The sequence below is a fragment of the Limulus polyphemus genome, unplaced genomic scaffold (genome assembly GCF_000517525.1).
Source record: "Limulus polyphemus unplaced genomic scaffold, Limulus_polyphemus-2.1.2 Scaffold1622, whole genome shotgun sequence".
Classification (NCBI taxonomy): domain Eukaryota; kingdom Metazoa; phylum Arthropoda; class Merostomata; order Xiphosura; family Limulidae; genus Limulus; species Limulus polyphemus.
In genome coordinates, this window is record NW_013667232.1 from 158,081 (window position 1) to 171,472 (window position 13,392).

Sequence of the window (13,392 nt, forward strand, 5' to 3'; positions counted from 1 at the left end):
GTTATAACGCTTATCAATCGGAAAACTTCAGATATTTGACCAGTAGCACTTACAAATTTCTAGCATTACAAATCATTTAACTTTTTACCATCTCAAGTTAATTTAATTAACACCATAACTGTTTTCGTGTATATATTTTTGATAATATAAATAACAACTAGACAAATGTTGTGTCTGTCTTATCACAGCCGGCCTCTTGAGTCCTGGTATTGAGTAAAAGATCTTAGTCGACATTGGACATAGCAGATATAGTATGGTTAACATATTTTTATACAACGTTCTTTATTTTCATTCATAATTATTTAGATTTTGTTTTCAAATGATTTTGCTTTTCTGTGAAATAATAATCTGTTCTACGGCTATATTTCAGTCATAGAAAATTTTTGTAAAAGTTTAACATGGATGCCAAGTTTTAGTGTCGAAAAAGCTCGTTTATTTTTGTTAAGCGAAAAATGCACGTTGTGTTATCTGTGCCCTGCCCACTGCAAGGATTATCCCCCGAATTTTGGCATTATAATCTCTGAAGCTTACTGCTGAGACACCAGGAGGCAGGTAAAAGAAAACAAACTTGTTTGTAAACTAGAACAATATCTGGCACCAATAAGCTCTTAAAAACACTGAACATGAAGCGAATATATTTCCGTAGTTAAAGTTGATTTACCCTGTTAGGGTGGTTTAGGTTTTTCTTTGGCAGTAAACAAAATATATATGATTATTTTTTTTTGCAGTTTTTACTTAACACAAGTCTTCTTTAAAGTCAAAATTTAGCACTGCGATAATGTCAAAATCTGTTGCTCTAACTGTGTCAACATTTAGCACTCTTAACAATATAAAAATCTGGCATTCCAACAATTGACAACATATGTTATTAGATGGTTAATTTCTGAATTATAACTTTTAATGCGAACCCTAAATTCTAAGCGTTAGCACGTAAAATCAATTCTATAGATAAAATACATTCGGATAAAAACTCAAAGTTTAAAGAAGAAAAAAAAAGCAACAGAAATTAGTAAGTAAAGTTTTCGTTTCCGATCAACGTTTTCTTCGGGATCTTTATTTAGATTTTGTCAAAATGTTATAAGTTTACAATCAGCTATTTGCGGAGAATCGAACCCCGGACTTTAGCGTTATTAGTCCGTAAATTGAACGCTGACAAAACAGAAGACTCAATATTAAGATATTTGAAAATTTCGACAATCGACATTATTTTGGTTGCTATAAATACATGTTTGTTTTTTTTACATCTGGAACTGGAATGAGCGTTCCTAGTGATTAACATGCTGAACTGTGAATCCAAGTTGTCACAAAAAAGCGCTTTGCTATTTGGAACTGCAGGTACGTTATAAGACTGACAGTCAAATCCCATTATTCGAATTGGAGTTGCCAAGAGTATACACAGATGGTGCTGTTGACTAGCTGCTTTCCCTTATCTAAATAGCCCATGTTTAGCTTTTGGTGAGTTTCTGAAACAGCCAACCAAACTCTAGCAAAGTTTTACAACCCTAGAATTCGGGGCTCATTTCCCCGCGGTAGACTCAGCAGATACCACAAAGTGAATTTTCTCTAAAAACAAACAAAATGAAATTTACTCATAAGCATTATTATTTCTTCCATTTAGATTGCAAATTATGGAATTGGTGGTCATTATGTACCACATCAAGATTTTATACAGAGTATAAAAGACAATCTTTTCCAGGTGAGGAATTAGTTTCAAATAATTACTTAGTTCGTGTTAGGACATTATCAATACGTTTACTACTGACAACTGACAGGAATTCGTACTAGCTGTGTTCTCGTTAGTATAGAGAAATTTTACTTAGAATTTTCTGGAAAGAAGTCTCTGCACTCGGATTGGGATAATCATTTCGGCGCGACTTTATTGGTGATTTTTCTGGAAAGTAGTCTGCAGTCGAATTGGGATAAATATTTCGGTGCGACTTTATTGGTGATTTTTCTGGAAAGTAGTCTCTGCAGTCGGATTGGGATAATTATTTCGGTGCGACTTTATTGGTGATTTTTCTGGAAAGTAGTCTCTGCAGTCGGATTGGGATAATTATTTCGGTGCGACTTTATTGGTGATTTTTGTGGAAAGTAGTCTGCAGTCGAATTGGGATAATTATTCAGGTGTGACTTTATTGAGGATTTTCTGTAAAGAAGTTAGTAATCGAACTTGAATAGTTTTTCCGGTGTGACTTTATTGACGATTTTCTGGAGAGTAGTGTGTAATCAAATTGGGGTAGTTGTTCCCGTATGATTTTATTAAATGTTTTTCTGAAAAGGGGTTTTCAATCGAATTGGAATAATTGTTCTTGCTTGACTTTATTGAAAATGGTTTTGGAAAGTAATCTGTAACAAAATCCGAATTGTTGTTCTGGTGTGACTTTATTGAAAATTTTTGCTGGAGTAGTCTGAATCGAATTGGGATAGTCGTTTCGTTGTGACTTTATTGAAAATTTTTGCTGGAGTAGTCTATAATAGAATTGTAATAGTTAATCCGGCGTGACATTATTGAAAATTTTTCTGGAGCAGTCTGAATCGAATTGGGATAGTCGTTTCGTTGTGACTTTATTGCGCGTAATTTGTAAAGTTATGGATTTTTTTGTTCGAAATATAAAGAAAATATTTGTCTTCAAAATGTGAAACTAAGAAAATAGATATATTAAAATTTGGATTCAAAGACTGCAGTTCTACTTTAAGCAAAACACCAATATGTTTAAGTATTTAGCCTAGACGAATGGACAGAACCCTACCCTTTCGAGGGAGAAGATCCAGGCTCGAATCCCGACGACTACTACCAGAGAAATAGTCCTTCTCAGGACTTCCCAGAAGACAGCAGCAGATTAACAGCCGAAACGTAGGATAAAAATTAGTTAATAATTAGAATCTAGTAACTAAAAGTCATTAGTTATTAACTAGTGATAATATTGAGGTGTTTGTATAGGATGCTAATCATGACAATGACCAATATAGTTAGCGTTTAGAACACGTAGAATTACCAACACACTTATGTGACTTGTTTGTTACAGAGAAAAAATATTATGCCTAAGTTTCTTAAAAAATGTAATTGTTAGCTGATACAGAAACGGTGCCTTTTATAGATTAAATATAGATTCAAGTTAGTGTTCGGTACATTTTGCTAAATTTTTTTTCGTTATGGTAAAAGTAAATACAACAAAGTTTTTTTGTTTTTTTTTAACACTGTAAGCTCACTTGCATGGAATCAAAATATATCTTTTCCACAGACCCATTGTTTAGTTCCATATTTTTGTAGTTGTTGTTTTGGTCTCATATTTATGATCCTGTTTATATTAGTTAAAAAAAACGTCCCAGTAACTCCCACAATACACCAATTTCACCGTTTCCAAAGTATGAATGTGCTGAAAAGTATATCATGATTTGACAAACAGTTTAGGTTACTACTTAGAATAACTCTTGTGTTATCCCTGAAAGAAGAAGTAGTGAACAACACTAAAGTAACGCAGATTTCTGTCGCCAAGCTGTGATTTTCGGAATTTTTACAGTAAGTTTTCAGATCTCGGAAATTTTACTCTAAAAGTAAGAAAGCTTATCAGTTAGAAAGAGTTCGTAGAGATAAATTGTTTTGTAGCATCAGTCCGAAAGTTCTTGCAACAATGAGGTAGTTTCGAAGTAACAATCAAGATGATGTTGTTGTTGTCAGATTCTAAACTTTATACTCACCCGCTGATGTATTTAAGTAGTTGGTAGGAGACAAATCGTGTAGTTGCAGAAACACTGCCAAACCTTTACCCTTCGTTTGCGGCTTGTGTAAATCTGCCTACCACCCTATGCGCAAAGATTCACGAATTTCTGCGGCGGGCCATTCAAAATGTTGCGCGTAAAATCTTTGCATCATATGATGTCAACCGCAGTTGCCTACGCTAACATCGTATAATGTCAACCGCAGGTGAAGGGTTAAATGGCAGTATGATAAACTTTTTTTGTGAGATAGCTTTCAGCATTTAACTTAGCATGTTACCGGTTTGACATGTGTAACCACAAAACATTTATTCAAGGCTTAATGTATGTTGTTAATGAGTGCTATAGTTTGTATTTTCGTGTTAATATTAACTGAACAGCAACTATAGCGTTCTCTCGGATAGAAAATAGCGATTCTTTTTTTTTACTTTTTATTTGTGTTTACGAAGAAAGATTGTTATCGTGAAATTCAGACAAGTAAATCAATTAGTCTTTCAGTAAACTGGATTAGCAAGTGGATTACTAGCTCTGCACATGAAAAAATCAATTTACTCATAAGTTGTTTTTACTTTTCTTTTAGATTTATGTTTTTATAAAATAAACGCGTTTTTATTTTTCAGCTTGATGACTTTGAAGCACGTGCTGGAGACAGAATAGCAACGTGGATGTTCTACGTAAGTGACTCAAACACTACTGGAACTTTACGATACACTTCAAGTAACCAATACGAGGTCATGGCTGTTTACTATGAATCAGAGTGAATATAAAAAATATTGAGGCCAAAATAGTACCTCTTCAAATATCATGAATAACAGACTCGTGTGATCAGTTAAAAAGATCCTTCTTTAAAACTCACTCATGTGAAACCCAACAGTTTATCTTTCTCTGAAATTGATAAGAAGGCCTAAAGAGAACAAAATGGCTTCTCTGAAAAAACGAAATAATTACTGCCAGAAACGAATGTTTTTGTTTTTCGTTTTACTAAATCTCAATTTAAACAAATTTAAATTATTTGATTTAATTTTAAATTATTTACAGGGTACAAGTGCTAATAAAAAAGTATTAATTAAAAAGAAAAAATCTTATTTAATTTAAAAGTTAGAAAATAATAACAATTTCACTTTTAGTTATCGGATGTGGAGGCTGGGGGCGCTACAGTATTTCCTTATGTTGGAGCGGTGGTGAGGCCAAAGAAGGTAATAAATGTTGTTTATGTTTGCAGTAACATAATGGAAACAGATAAATATATTTAAAAACCAAATTGATTTCCATATATTTGTATGATTTTTCTTATGTTTATGGTGAGTCACAGCAACTCTTTAACCTTATCTATTTTTAATCCATTTAAGTATCTTTCTTAAAGTATTGCACGGACTTAGTGACCAGTACAAAATTTTCGATTAAGAAATATATTTCAAATTTTAGTTAAAACTTTTTAGATTTTTTTTATATACACTTAGCATCTCATTTCTTTACGATGTTGATAATGAGTTAGTTCAGCCAAATTTTGGCAGCAGTAAACTGACGAGAAAGTTAAGGTTATAGCTTAATATACACTAAGGAACAGATGTCGCTGAAGTATCTTTATTTTTGATTCTTTACAGGGCTCTGCTGTTTTCTGGTGGAACTTGAAAAGAAATGGCGAAGGTGATGCTATGACATATCATGGAGCGTGCCCAGTTTTACGAGGGTCTAAGTGGGGTTAGTGTTACTCAACTTTTTTAACACCATTTTTGTAAGTTTGAATTAAACCATAGAATATGTCACATCTTTCATCCCGGCAGCTGATCGTTAAATCATTGCAAACTCTACATGTTAGAATTATACAATTGAGTGATTATTCAACAAAAATTATTAAGTTATAAAAGTCGGTATTTAATAATTATAGGCTAACTAGACACAAACATATTTCTATTTTGCTAGCTAGTCTTTAGTTATATTTGGTTCCTGAGGAATTTAGTCTATTATTGTTTGTTTGTTTGGTTGTTTTTGGAGTTTTACGTAAAGCTACTCGAGTGCTATGTACTCGAACAGTCCCTATTTTTGAAATATAGATTAGGAGGTAGGTAAGTAGTCAATACTATCTGCCATCAACTTTTGGGCTACACCCTCATCAACAAAAAGTTGGATTGACCGTCACTTTACAACGCCCTCACAGCTGAAAGGACAGCGAGGATGTTTGGTGACGGGATTCGAACTCGCGACCCGCAGATTGCGAGTCGAGTACACTAACCATCAGACCGTGCCAGGCTGACATCTTATTGGACCTTGAAGATTGGAGCATTTGTTCACTATAAGCCCCCAAGTGGCACAGCGGTACGTCTGCGGACTTACAACCCTAGAAACCGGGTTTTGATACCCATGGTGGGCAGAGCACAGATAGCACATTGTGTAGCTTTGTGATTAATAACAAGCAAACAAACACTTAATATAATAAGAAATATCCTTCTAGTTACCAGTAGTGATAGAAATGGATATTGTTGTTTTTACTTTTAAATTTGCATGCATGCGCATATGTACGAGAAAAGAAAACATTCAAAATTTATGGAATTCGAAATAAAATGTTTAAAATTGTTTTGTTTTTTAATGTAATTTGTGCATTTGCTTTTTAATTTCCATCATAGATAATAAATTAATTTTTCGAGAACATTTCGTATATGACAGAGAACGGCTTAGCGTTATCTTTTACATTTCGGATTATTCCAACATTCACAGTTTATGAGAATAATAAGTTTTGATCTAATTTTCAAAGTGCTTAAAAGCGAATTCAAAATATTTTCGGAATTTAATCCAGTATCAAACTTTTGAAATTAGGCTACATTTATTAAGTTATGTTTCACTATCACTACCATTCCAGTCAGATAAAATGTATATCATTTAATTTTTGCTAAGTTACTCTTTAACCAGAAATAGATGTAATTTCTCCTGAACTTGTCGATAAATGTCTGTTCAGTGGTCATTATTAGTCCACTTCTGTACTTATTATTTCAGTGAGCAACAAGTGGTTCAGGGTGAATGCCCAGATGTTCCGGAAGCCATGTAGTCTGAATGAAGATACTTACTTCACGGATCTGTAAAACTTTGTGATACTCAAATGGAGAGAAAGAGAGGCGTTTGAAACCACAGAAGAAAAGTAATATTTTGAATTATATGTTGCAGTAAGACTCTTCAGCTTCGAACAGTTACTGTTAATAACTGAAACAAGTACAAAACGAGAAGCATGTAATAAATGTCTTTGGAAATAACCTTATTTGTTTAAATCTGCAGCTTTGGTGCGCTACAAAACTACAGTGGACTATCTGTGTTGTGCGAACCCTCGAGACTACGTGCAATGAGTGAGGCAAAGTTTATAGAACCAGTATAATATGCTTTCACCATGCAAGGGTACTTTATACTATCTGAATCAATAAGGAATAAGTAATAAAAAAGTTCATTTGATGATTTACCAGTTTTGGTGAGAAGCGCGAGTCTTGTTAATTCAGATGTGTCATGTATGCAGATTTTCTGTTCTTTTGCTACCCGTGATCAAAGAAGAAAGATAAGATTTAAAATTTACAACACAAATCTTAATATCAAGTTTAAAGTCTATGGTGTATTAAACACCCTCCACCCGATATTTAGTATTGCACTGTTCTACATAAACACGTGAATATGCTGATCATTTTTCTGATCACGTTTGCACCAAGTTACAAAATATACACTGACTAGGAAAGAAAAAAATATGTAAGCATTACAAAACAAATACTCGGTATTGCACTTGTTCAAAATAAACCCAATAGATTTCTGATTTTTGATCATTTATTTTATTTTGAAACTTGTTTAATTGTGACATCGCAATTGCCAAAAAAGTCAAATACGAAAGAATGTCGTTGGTGTTTTTTGTTAAGTGTAAACTTGTACAACGGTCAACCCTGTAATGTGTCAACCGCAGGGATTGAACTACGAGCTTTAGCGTTAGGAGTTGTGAAACTTACCGTTTGGCCGGTAGAGGTGGGAGGCTTAATAAAGCTTTTGTGCAAGATCTACAAACCCACGCATCACACCCACTAGAATCAGTAGCTTAGCACCATGATTTATGCTATCTTCAATATGTTGTAAGTGAGTTAGAGGTTTCAATAGGGGCTCTGCTGCAAATAAAATACATAACAATACTTACTTTAGAAAATTCCTAACGTGACACGCCTATATTATTAGACAGCATTAAAATAATTAAAACAAATACATGCATACATTTAAAACACCAATAAATAAATACGTGGCTTCTACCAGGCAGATAATGTCGTGGTTAAGTGTTATTCGTCTACGTTGGATTCGCCGATTAAATTACGATCTTACAAGAAACAGTTTAGCCAATCTCATTCCATCTACCAATTTTCTGTTTTAACAGTTAAGCCACTGTTCATCATAGTTTAGGCCACCTAGTTTCAAAACATAAACCCTGCTTTATTCACAGTTTAGCCCACCTGTAAGCCCTGTTATATTCCGCAAGTTATCTTGTTTTAATACTAAGCCTATATTTATTCATTTCTAGTCATTTAAACAATCAAAATTGAGCCATTATCCTCACAACGCTTTAACACATGTTTTTCAAGTGCTTGATCCTTTGTCTTTGCAATACTTAAAACTCTGTTCTTTAACGGTTTAACCGTTACCTTTTTAATAGTTAAAACCATGTTTATGCAATTTTCAGCTCTTTCAACAGTTAGATGATTTTTTAACATTTAATTTATATCCTTTCAATACTATAACACCTGCCCCCTCTAACTGTGTCCCCCGGTGGGACAGCGGTAACGCTAAAATCTGGTGGTCAATTCCTCGCTGTGGACACAGTGTGATTTTGCTATAAGATAAACAAAGAAACCCTCCAGTTGTAAAACTTTTAATTCGTCAACGCTTTAATTGTTATCAACTTCAAAAGCTCCCATTTACAACTTTTGGCTTCTACTATGAATTTATTTTGAAATATCCTATTCCTAGTCAAGGGAATGAGCAAAATACAAATAAATAAATCCTGCTTTCTTCGATGTGCTTGGGGGCAATGATGTATCTTCTTCAGAGAAGATCAGAAGAACTGTTTAGGCACACCAGAGTAAAAATAGCTAATTTAACGGAGTGTGCTCAAGAAGTAATGAGATTATAACAGAAAGAAACCAAATAATAAGACAGTTAACTATCTTTAAACAATACCTTACAAGACCCGTTGAATTACTTTTGTATCAACAAAGTATAACCTATGATGTTATTCACTCTATGAGGTTTATTTGAACGGTCTGCCTCTTCAGTATTTTTATGGATGTTTTTGTCTCCACATTTACCTATGATGTATATACAGAAAGAGACAAAATACTCAGTCAGGTATTAGAAAATAAAGAAACCCGACTAAATGCGTTGACTTGAAACCAATGTATCCTAGAATTTACGAAGGAAACGGGAAACGAAGCGTGAGCTCCAGTTGACGACTCATGTTCTGGATTTAAAAACTAAAACGAGAAGACAGTATAAGAAATTAATAGGCTGAACGATACGTATTGAATTATTGCGAATATGTATTGGATTTTTAATCAGAGTTTACATTTACCATAATATATGTTGGATTTTTAATCAGAGTTTACATTTAACATAATATATGTTGGATTTTTAATCAGAGTTTACATTTAACATAATATATGTTGGATTTTTAATCAGAGTTTACATTTAACATAATATATGTTGGATTTTTAAGTAGAGCTTATACTTATCATAATATATATCTCGTATATTCTGGACTATTAAGCAGAGTTTATATTTGTTATAATGTATATAATAATAGATGAGCACCTAGGTATTGAATAACACATTTTTATTAACAAGACCAAGTTATTACATTCGGCTGAATTTTACAATAATGAAACGATAATACAGTTTACAATTTTCACAAAACACTGAACTAACCAAAAAATATTTTTTTATCATATGTATCTAACATAATAAAATTTTTTCTTGCTACACCAAAATTATGGATTTTGGTGAGAAAGAAACACAGAGCCCAGGATATCGTTTGATCCACCTCTTGTCACTTACTTAGACCATTTCGATTTCCTGTTGTCCAGGGATACTGATGAAGAGCAAGATTCCCATAAATTTATCTAACTCGGTGACATCTCTTGTCACTTACTTAGATCGTATCGATTTGGTCTTGTCCAGGGTTACTGACGAAGAGTAGGATTCCCATAATCTGGTCTAACAACAATTGAATCGAATGACAAACTGGACTTCACGTTTCTTTATTCTTTATAGAATAAAAGATACATAACTGGCACAGTAATGTTACATATGCATCAAATACCTAAATAAATATCAGTTTACCGTGTTTTATAAAAATCAACTTAGTCATCGTTACGTGGAAATGTAGAAATTATAGAAGTTATGACGTAAGAGCAGTTTAATTTCTAAATATTTTCCTTTAACTTTTAGTTTCCAGCCAGTAACGAAATGTTTTATTTGAACGTATACACTCATTGATAAAGAGTATGTTTCAACGCAAATTAAACAAAAAAGAAAACAAGATAATATATACCATTCCCAACACTAGATGGCAGGACAGCTAGTTTTCACATTCTTCACTTGTGTCCTTGGGGAAAATATCAAAAGAGAATAAGATTCGAATTGTAAATTATAAATTACTATAATAAAAAGAAAAAGGAAAACGTAGAACACTGTGCAAGCTACATTTGTTCTAGAGATTAAAAGTTGTGTGGAAACTGTTGACAGGAAAACTTGAAATGATCGACTTATGGTATTCTTCTGAGGTAAATACCACTTTGACACGTAAAGTAATGAATAGAAAGTCAATTAATAAAAAAGTTTATTTACCTTGAATGAAGCAAATTAAACACATGCTAAGTATCTATTCACGCACTAAAAACAACTAATATCCAAGAGGCGCTTTAAGTAATATTTTATTAGTTGGTTGAAAGTATTGTTAAAATGAAAAAATTTTCTTGGTTCTCCCTACTCACCCCCCCTCCACAAAAATATTAATGACAATGATGCTATTATAAATTAAAATTTAGATGTTTGTTTGCTAGAGGGAGCGTGTTTAGAAAGTTTGTGCAGTAAATATAAAAAAGAGAATGATCTAAATGAGAATGAGTGAGTGAATCAGAGAGTGAATTATTTCAGTGCCAGTCAGTGGGTAATTCAGTTCTGTGATTCTGTTAATATGCTTAAAGTGAGATTGCGTGTAAATCGTATAAGTAGGTTAGTCTCAAAATTTCTGTTTAAACATTGTTTGTGAAGCTAGGCCTACCACTGAAGATTTCTGATAACAAACGTTATTAAAGAAATAAGTTAATTTGTTATCGTCCCATGGAGTGTTATCAAATAATCCAAAAGAACCCGCCCAACGAGAGAACACGTTACAACAATACTTCCTTCACTTATTAGATGATATTTAGTGACGTTTCGGCTTTGGGCTCACTTCAGGTAATGATTAAGAGACAAATAACTTTTACATTATTAGATGATATTTAGTGACGTTTCGGCTTTAGGCTCACTTCAGGTAATCATTAAGAGACAAATAACTTTTACATTATTAGATGATATTTAGTGGCGTTTCGGCTTTAGGCTCACTTCTGGTAATCATTAAGAGACAAATAACTTTTACATTATTAGATGATATTTAGTGACGTTTCGGCTTTAGGCTCACTTCAGGTAATCATTAAGAGACAAATAACTTTTACATTATTAGATGATATTTAGTGACGTTTCGGCTTTAGGCTCACTTCTGGTAATCATTAAGAGATAAATAACTTTTACATTATTAGATGATATTTAGTGACGTTTCGGCTTTAGGCTCACTTCAGATAATCATTAAGAGACAAATAACTTTTACATTATTAGATGATATTTAGTGACGTTTCGGCTTTAGGCTCACTTCAGGTAATGATTAAGAGAGAAATAGCTTTTGCATTGTTAGATGATATTTAGTGACGTTTCGGCTTTAGGCTCACTTCAGGTAATGATTAAGAGACAAATAGCTTTTGCATTGTTAGATGATATTTAGTGACGTTTTGGCTTTAGGCTCAAATTAGGTAATGATCAAGAGACAAATAACTGAATCAGGCCTAAGGTCGAAACATCTCGAAGTAAGATCTAACAATGTGAGAAGGACGAAGACAACGTTTAATTTTATTTATTTTTTTGTAGCTACGATCGTGTGTTTAAGATTATTAGTTTATTTTATTAATATGAATTATATTTTAAAAAGAACACTGTTATTTACGTAATGGTTGAAAGCAATTCATACTGTTCTGATTAAGAAGAGTGGATATATTGATTTGAACAAGTTCACAACATAGAAAGTTTCGTCAGTTTTTAGACTGTGTGTTAATATTGATTTCTGCTCTATTTGTACCAACAGCGTTTTAGCATAGGAACCTTTAAGGGTTAGTTACTCCAATCTAGGAAATTGAAGAACGATCTCGCTGGGAAATGTTTGGGTTTTTGGCAATATTGACCATAAATGTATACAATTCCCCTCAGGTAGAGACCCTTATCTTCTTTATAACTTCGTTTTCAGCACAGGCACCATCTGTGTGAGTGTTCGTCGAGATAGAATGTTTACAAGTAGTTTGACATTAATTCTAGACATATAGTCATATCACACGGAGGAAATCACTCTGAGAAACGCCGTTAGTAACTACATAAGTGTTTTTCTTTCTTATTTTATTCGGCAAAGTACACTTAGTTTACCAACTGCATCAAATTTAATACAGTTGTTATTCTACTTCTGTATCCAGGGCAATGATTTGCAACCACCAAAGGTAAACCTAAAACGACAATTTTACTCAACCGTGATCTCAATTCTATAATAAAGTTACGAAAAAAAAATCTGAAGTCAAATGTGATTTCATGACGTGTATTATTAGGCCTGCATAGCCTTTTTCTCGCCTCCATCACAGCAGACGTTAATGTTCAGAAAATAAAATCCACTAAAGAGCAAGTCTGCCGATTCATGGTCGAATTCTATTCTTATTTTGATAGGAAACCAACCAATTACAATTTGATTTACGAAAACATTATAGAACAGATGAATCTAATCTCAACTATTTTTCTACCACTCAAGAGCTAAGATCTTTGTTTTAAAACAAAGCCTCATTGGGCTATCTATTGTGTCCACCGCGGTGAATCGAAGTCCGGATTTTAGCATTCTAAGTCCATAAAATTATCATCGAGGGACAGTTAATATTTCATGCTGAACATCTGTAAATATAATAGAACAAAAATACAAAAAAAAACGACCTTAAAATCTAGTTAGTATATGCATGCTACATAAAAGTATTATTACATTGAAGTTTGATTAGCAACATAGATCGGTTTGTTTTCAACTACGGTTTTAAACCTTAGTCCAGTGAATTTTTCGCTACATATCACTATGGAATCTTTAGTATTGTAGGTAACTCTTTATGAATTATTTTAAATTAACTTTTAAAACGTGATGCTAATATGTTGATAAGACATATGTATACATAGTTGTGTTGTAACCTAACTAGTTAGATATTTCTTGAATAGAAGGATATATATTTGTGTTATTTACGAAATGTTTTGTACTAGTCCAAATAAGAAGGGTGAATACGTATTTAAGATCTACACTGAGTGGTCACAAGTAAATAGACACCTAATTTTTTGTCATTT

General features: G+C 33.0%; 1 protein-coding gene across 1 annotated transcript in view; it reads left to right on the plus strand.

The window, feature by feature from the left end:
* LOC106464340 (prolyl 4-hydroxylase subunit alpha-2-like) overlaps window positions 1–7,504 on the plus strand; it is a 34,160-nt gene extending 26,656 nt beyond the window's left edge. The window contains exons 13-17 of the mRNA XM_013924470.2: window positions 1,619–1,696; window positions 4,338–4,391; window positions 4,845–4,913; window positions 5,322–5,418; window positions 6,709–7,504. Coding sequence (XP_013779924.1) covers window positions 1,619–1,696; window positions 4,338–4,391; window positions 4,845–4,913; window positions 5,322–5,418; window positions 6,709–6,794 — 384 coding nt within the window. The 3' untranslated portion in view covers window positions 6,795–7,504. The remainder of the gene's footprint in view (window positions 1–1,618; window positions 1,697–4,337; window positions 4,392–4,844; window positions 4,914–5,321; window positions 5,419–6,708) is intronic.
* The last annotated feature ends 5,888 nt before the right edge of the window (window positions 7,505–13,392 follow it).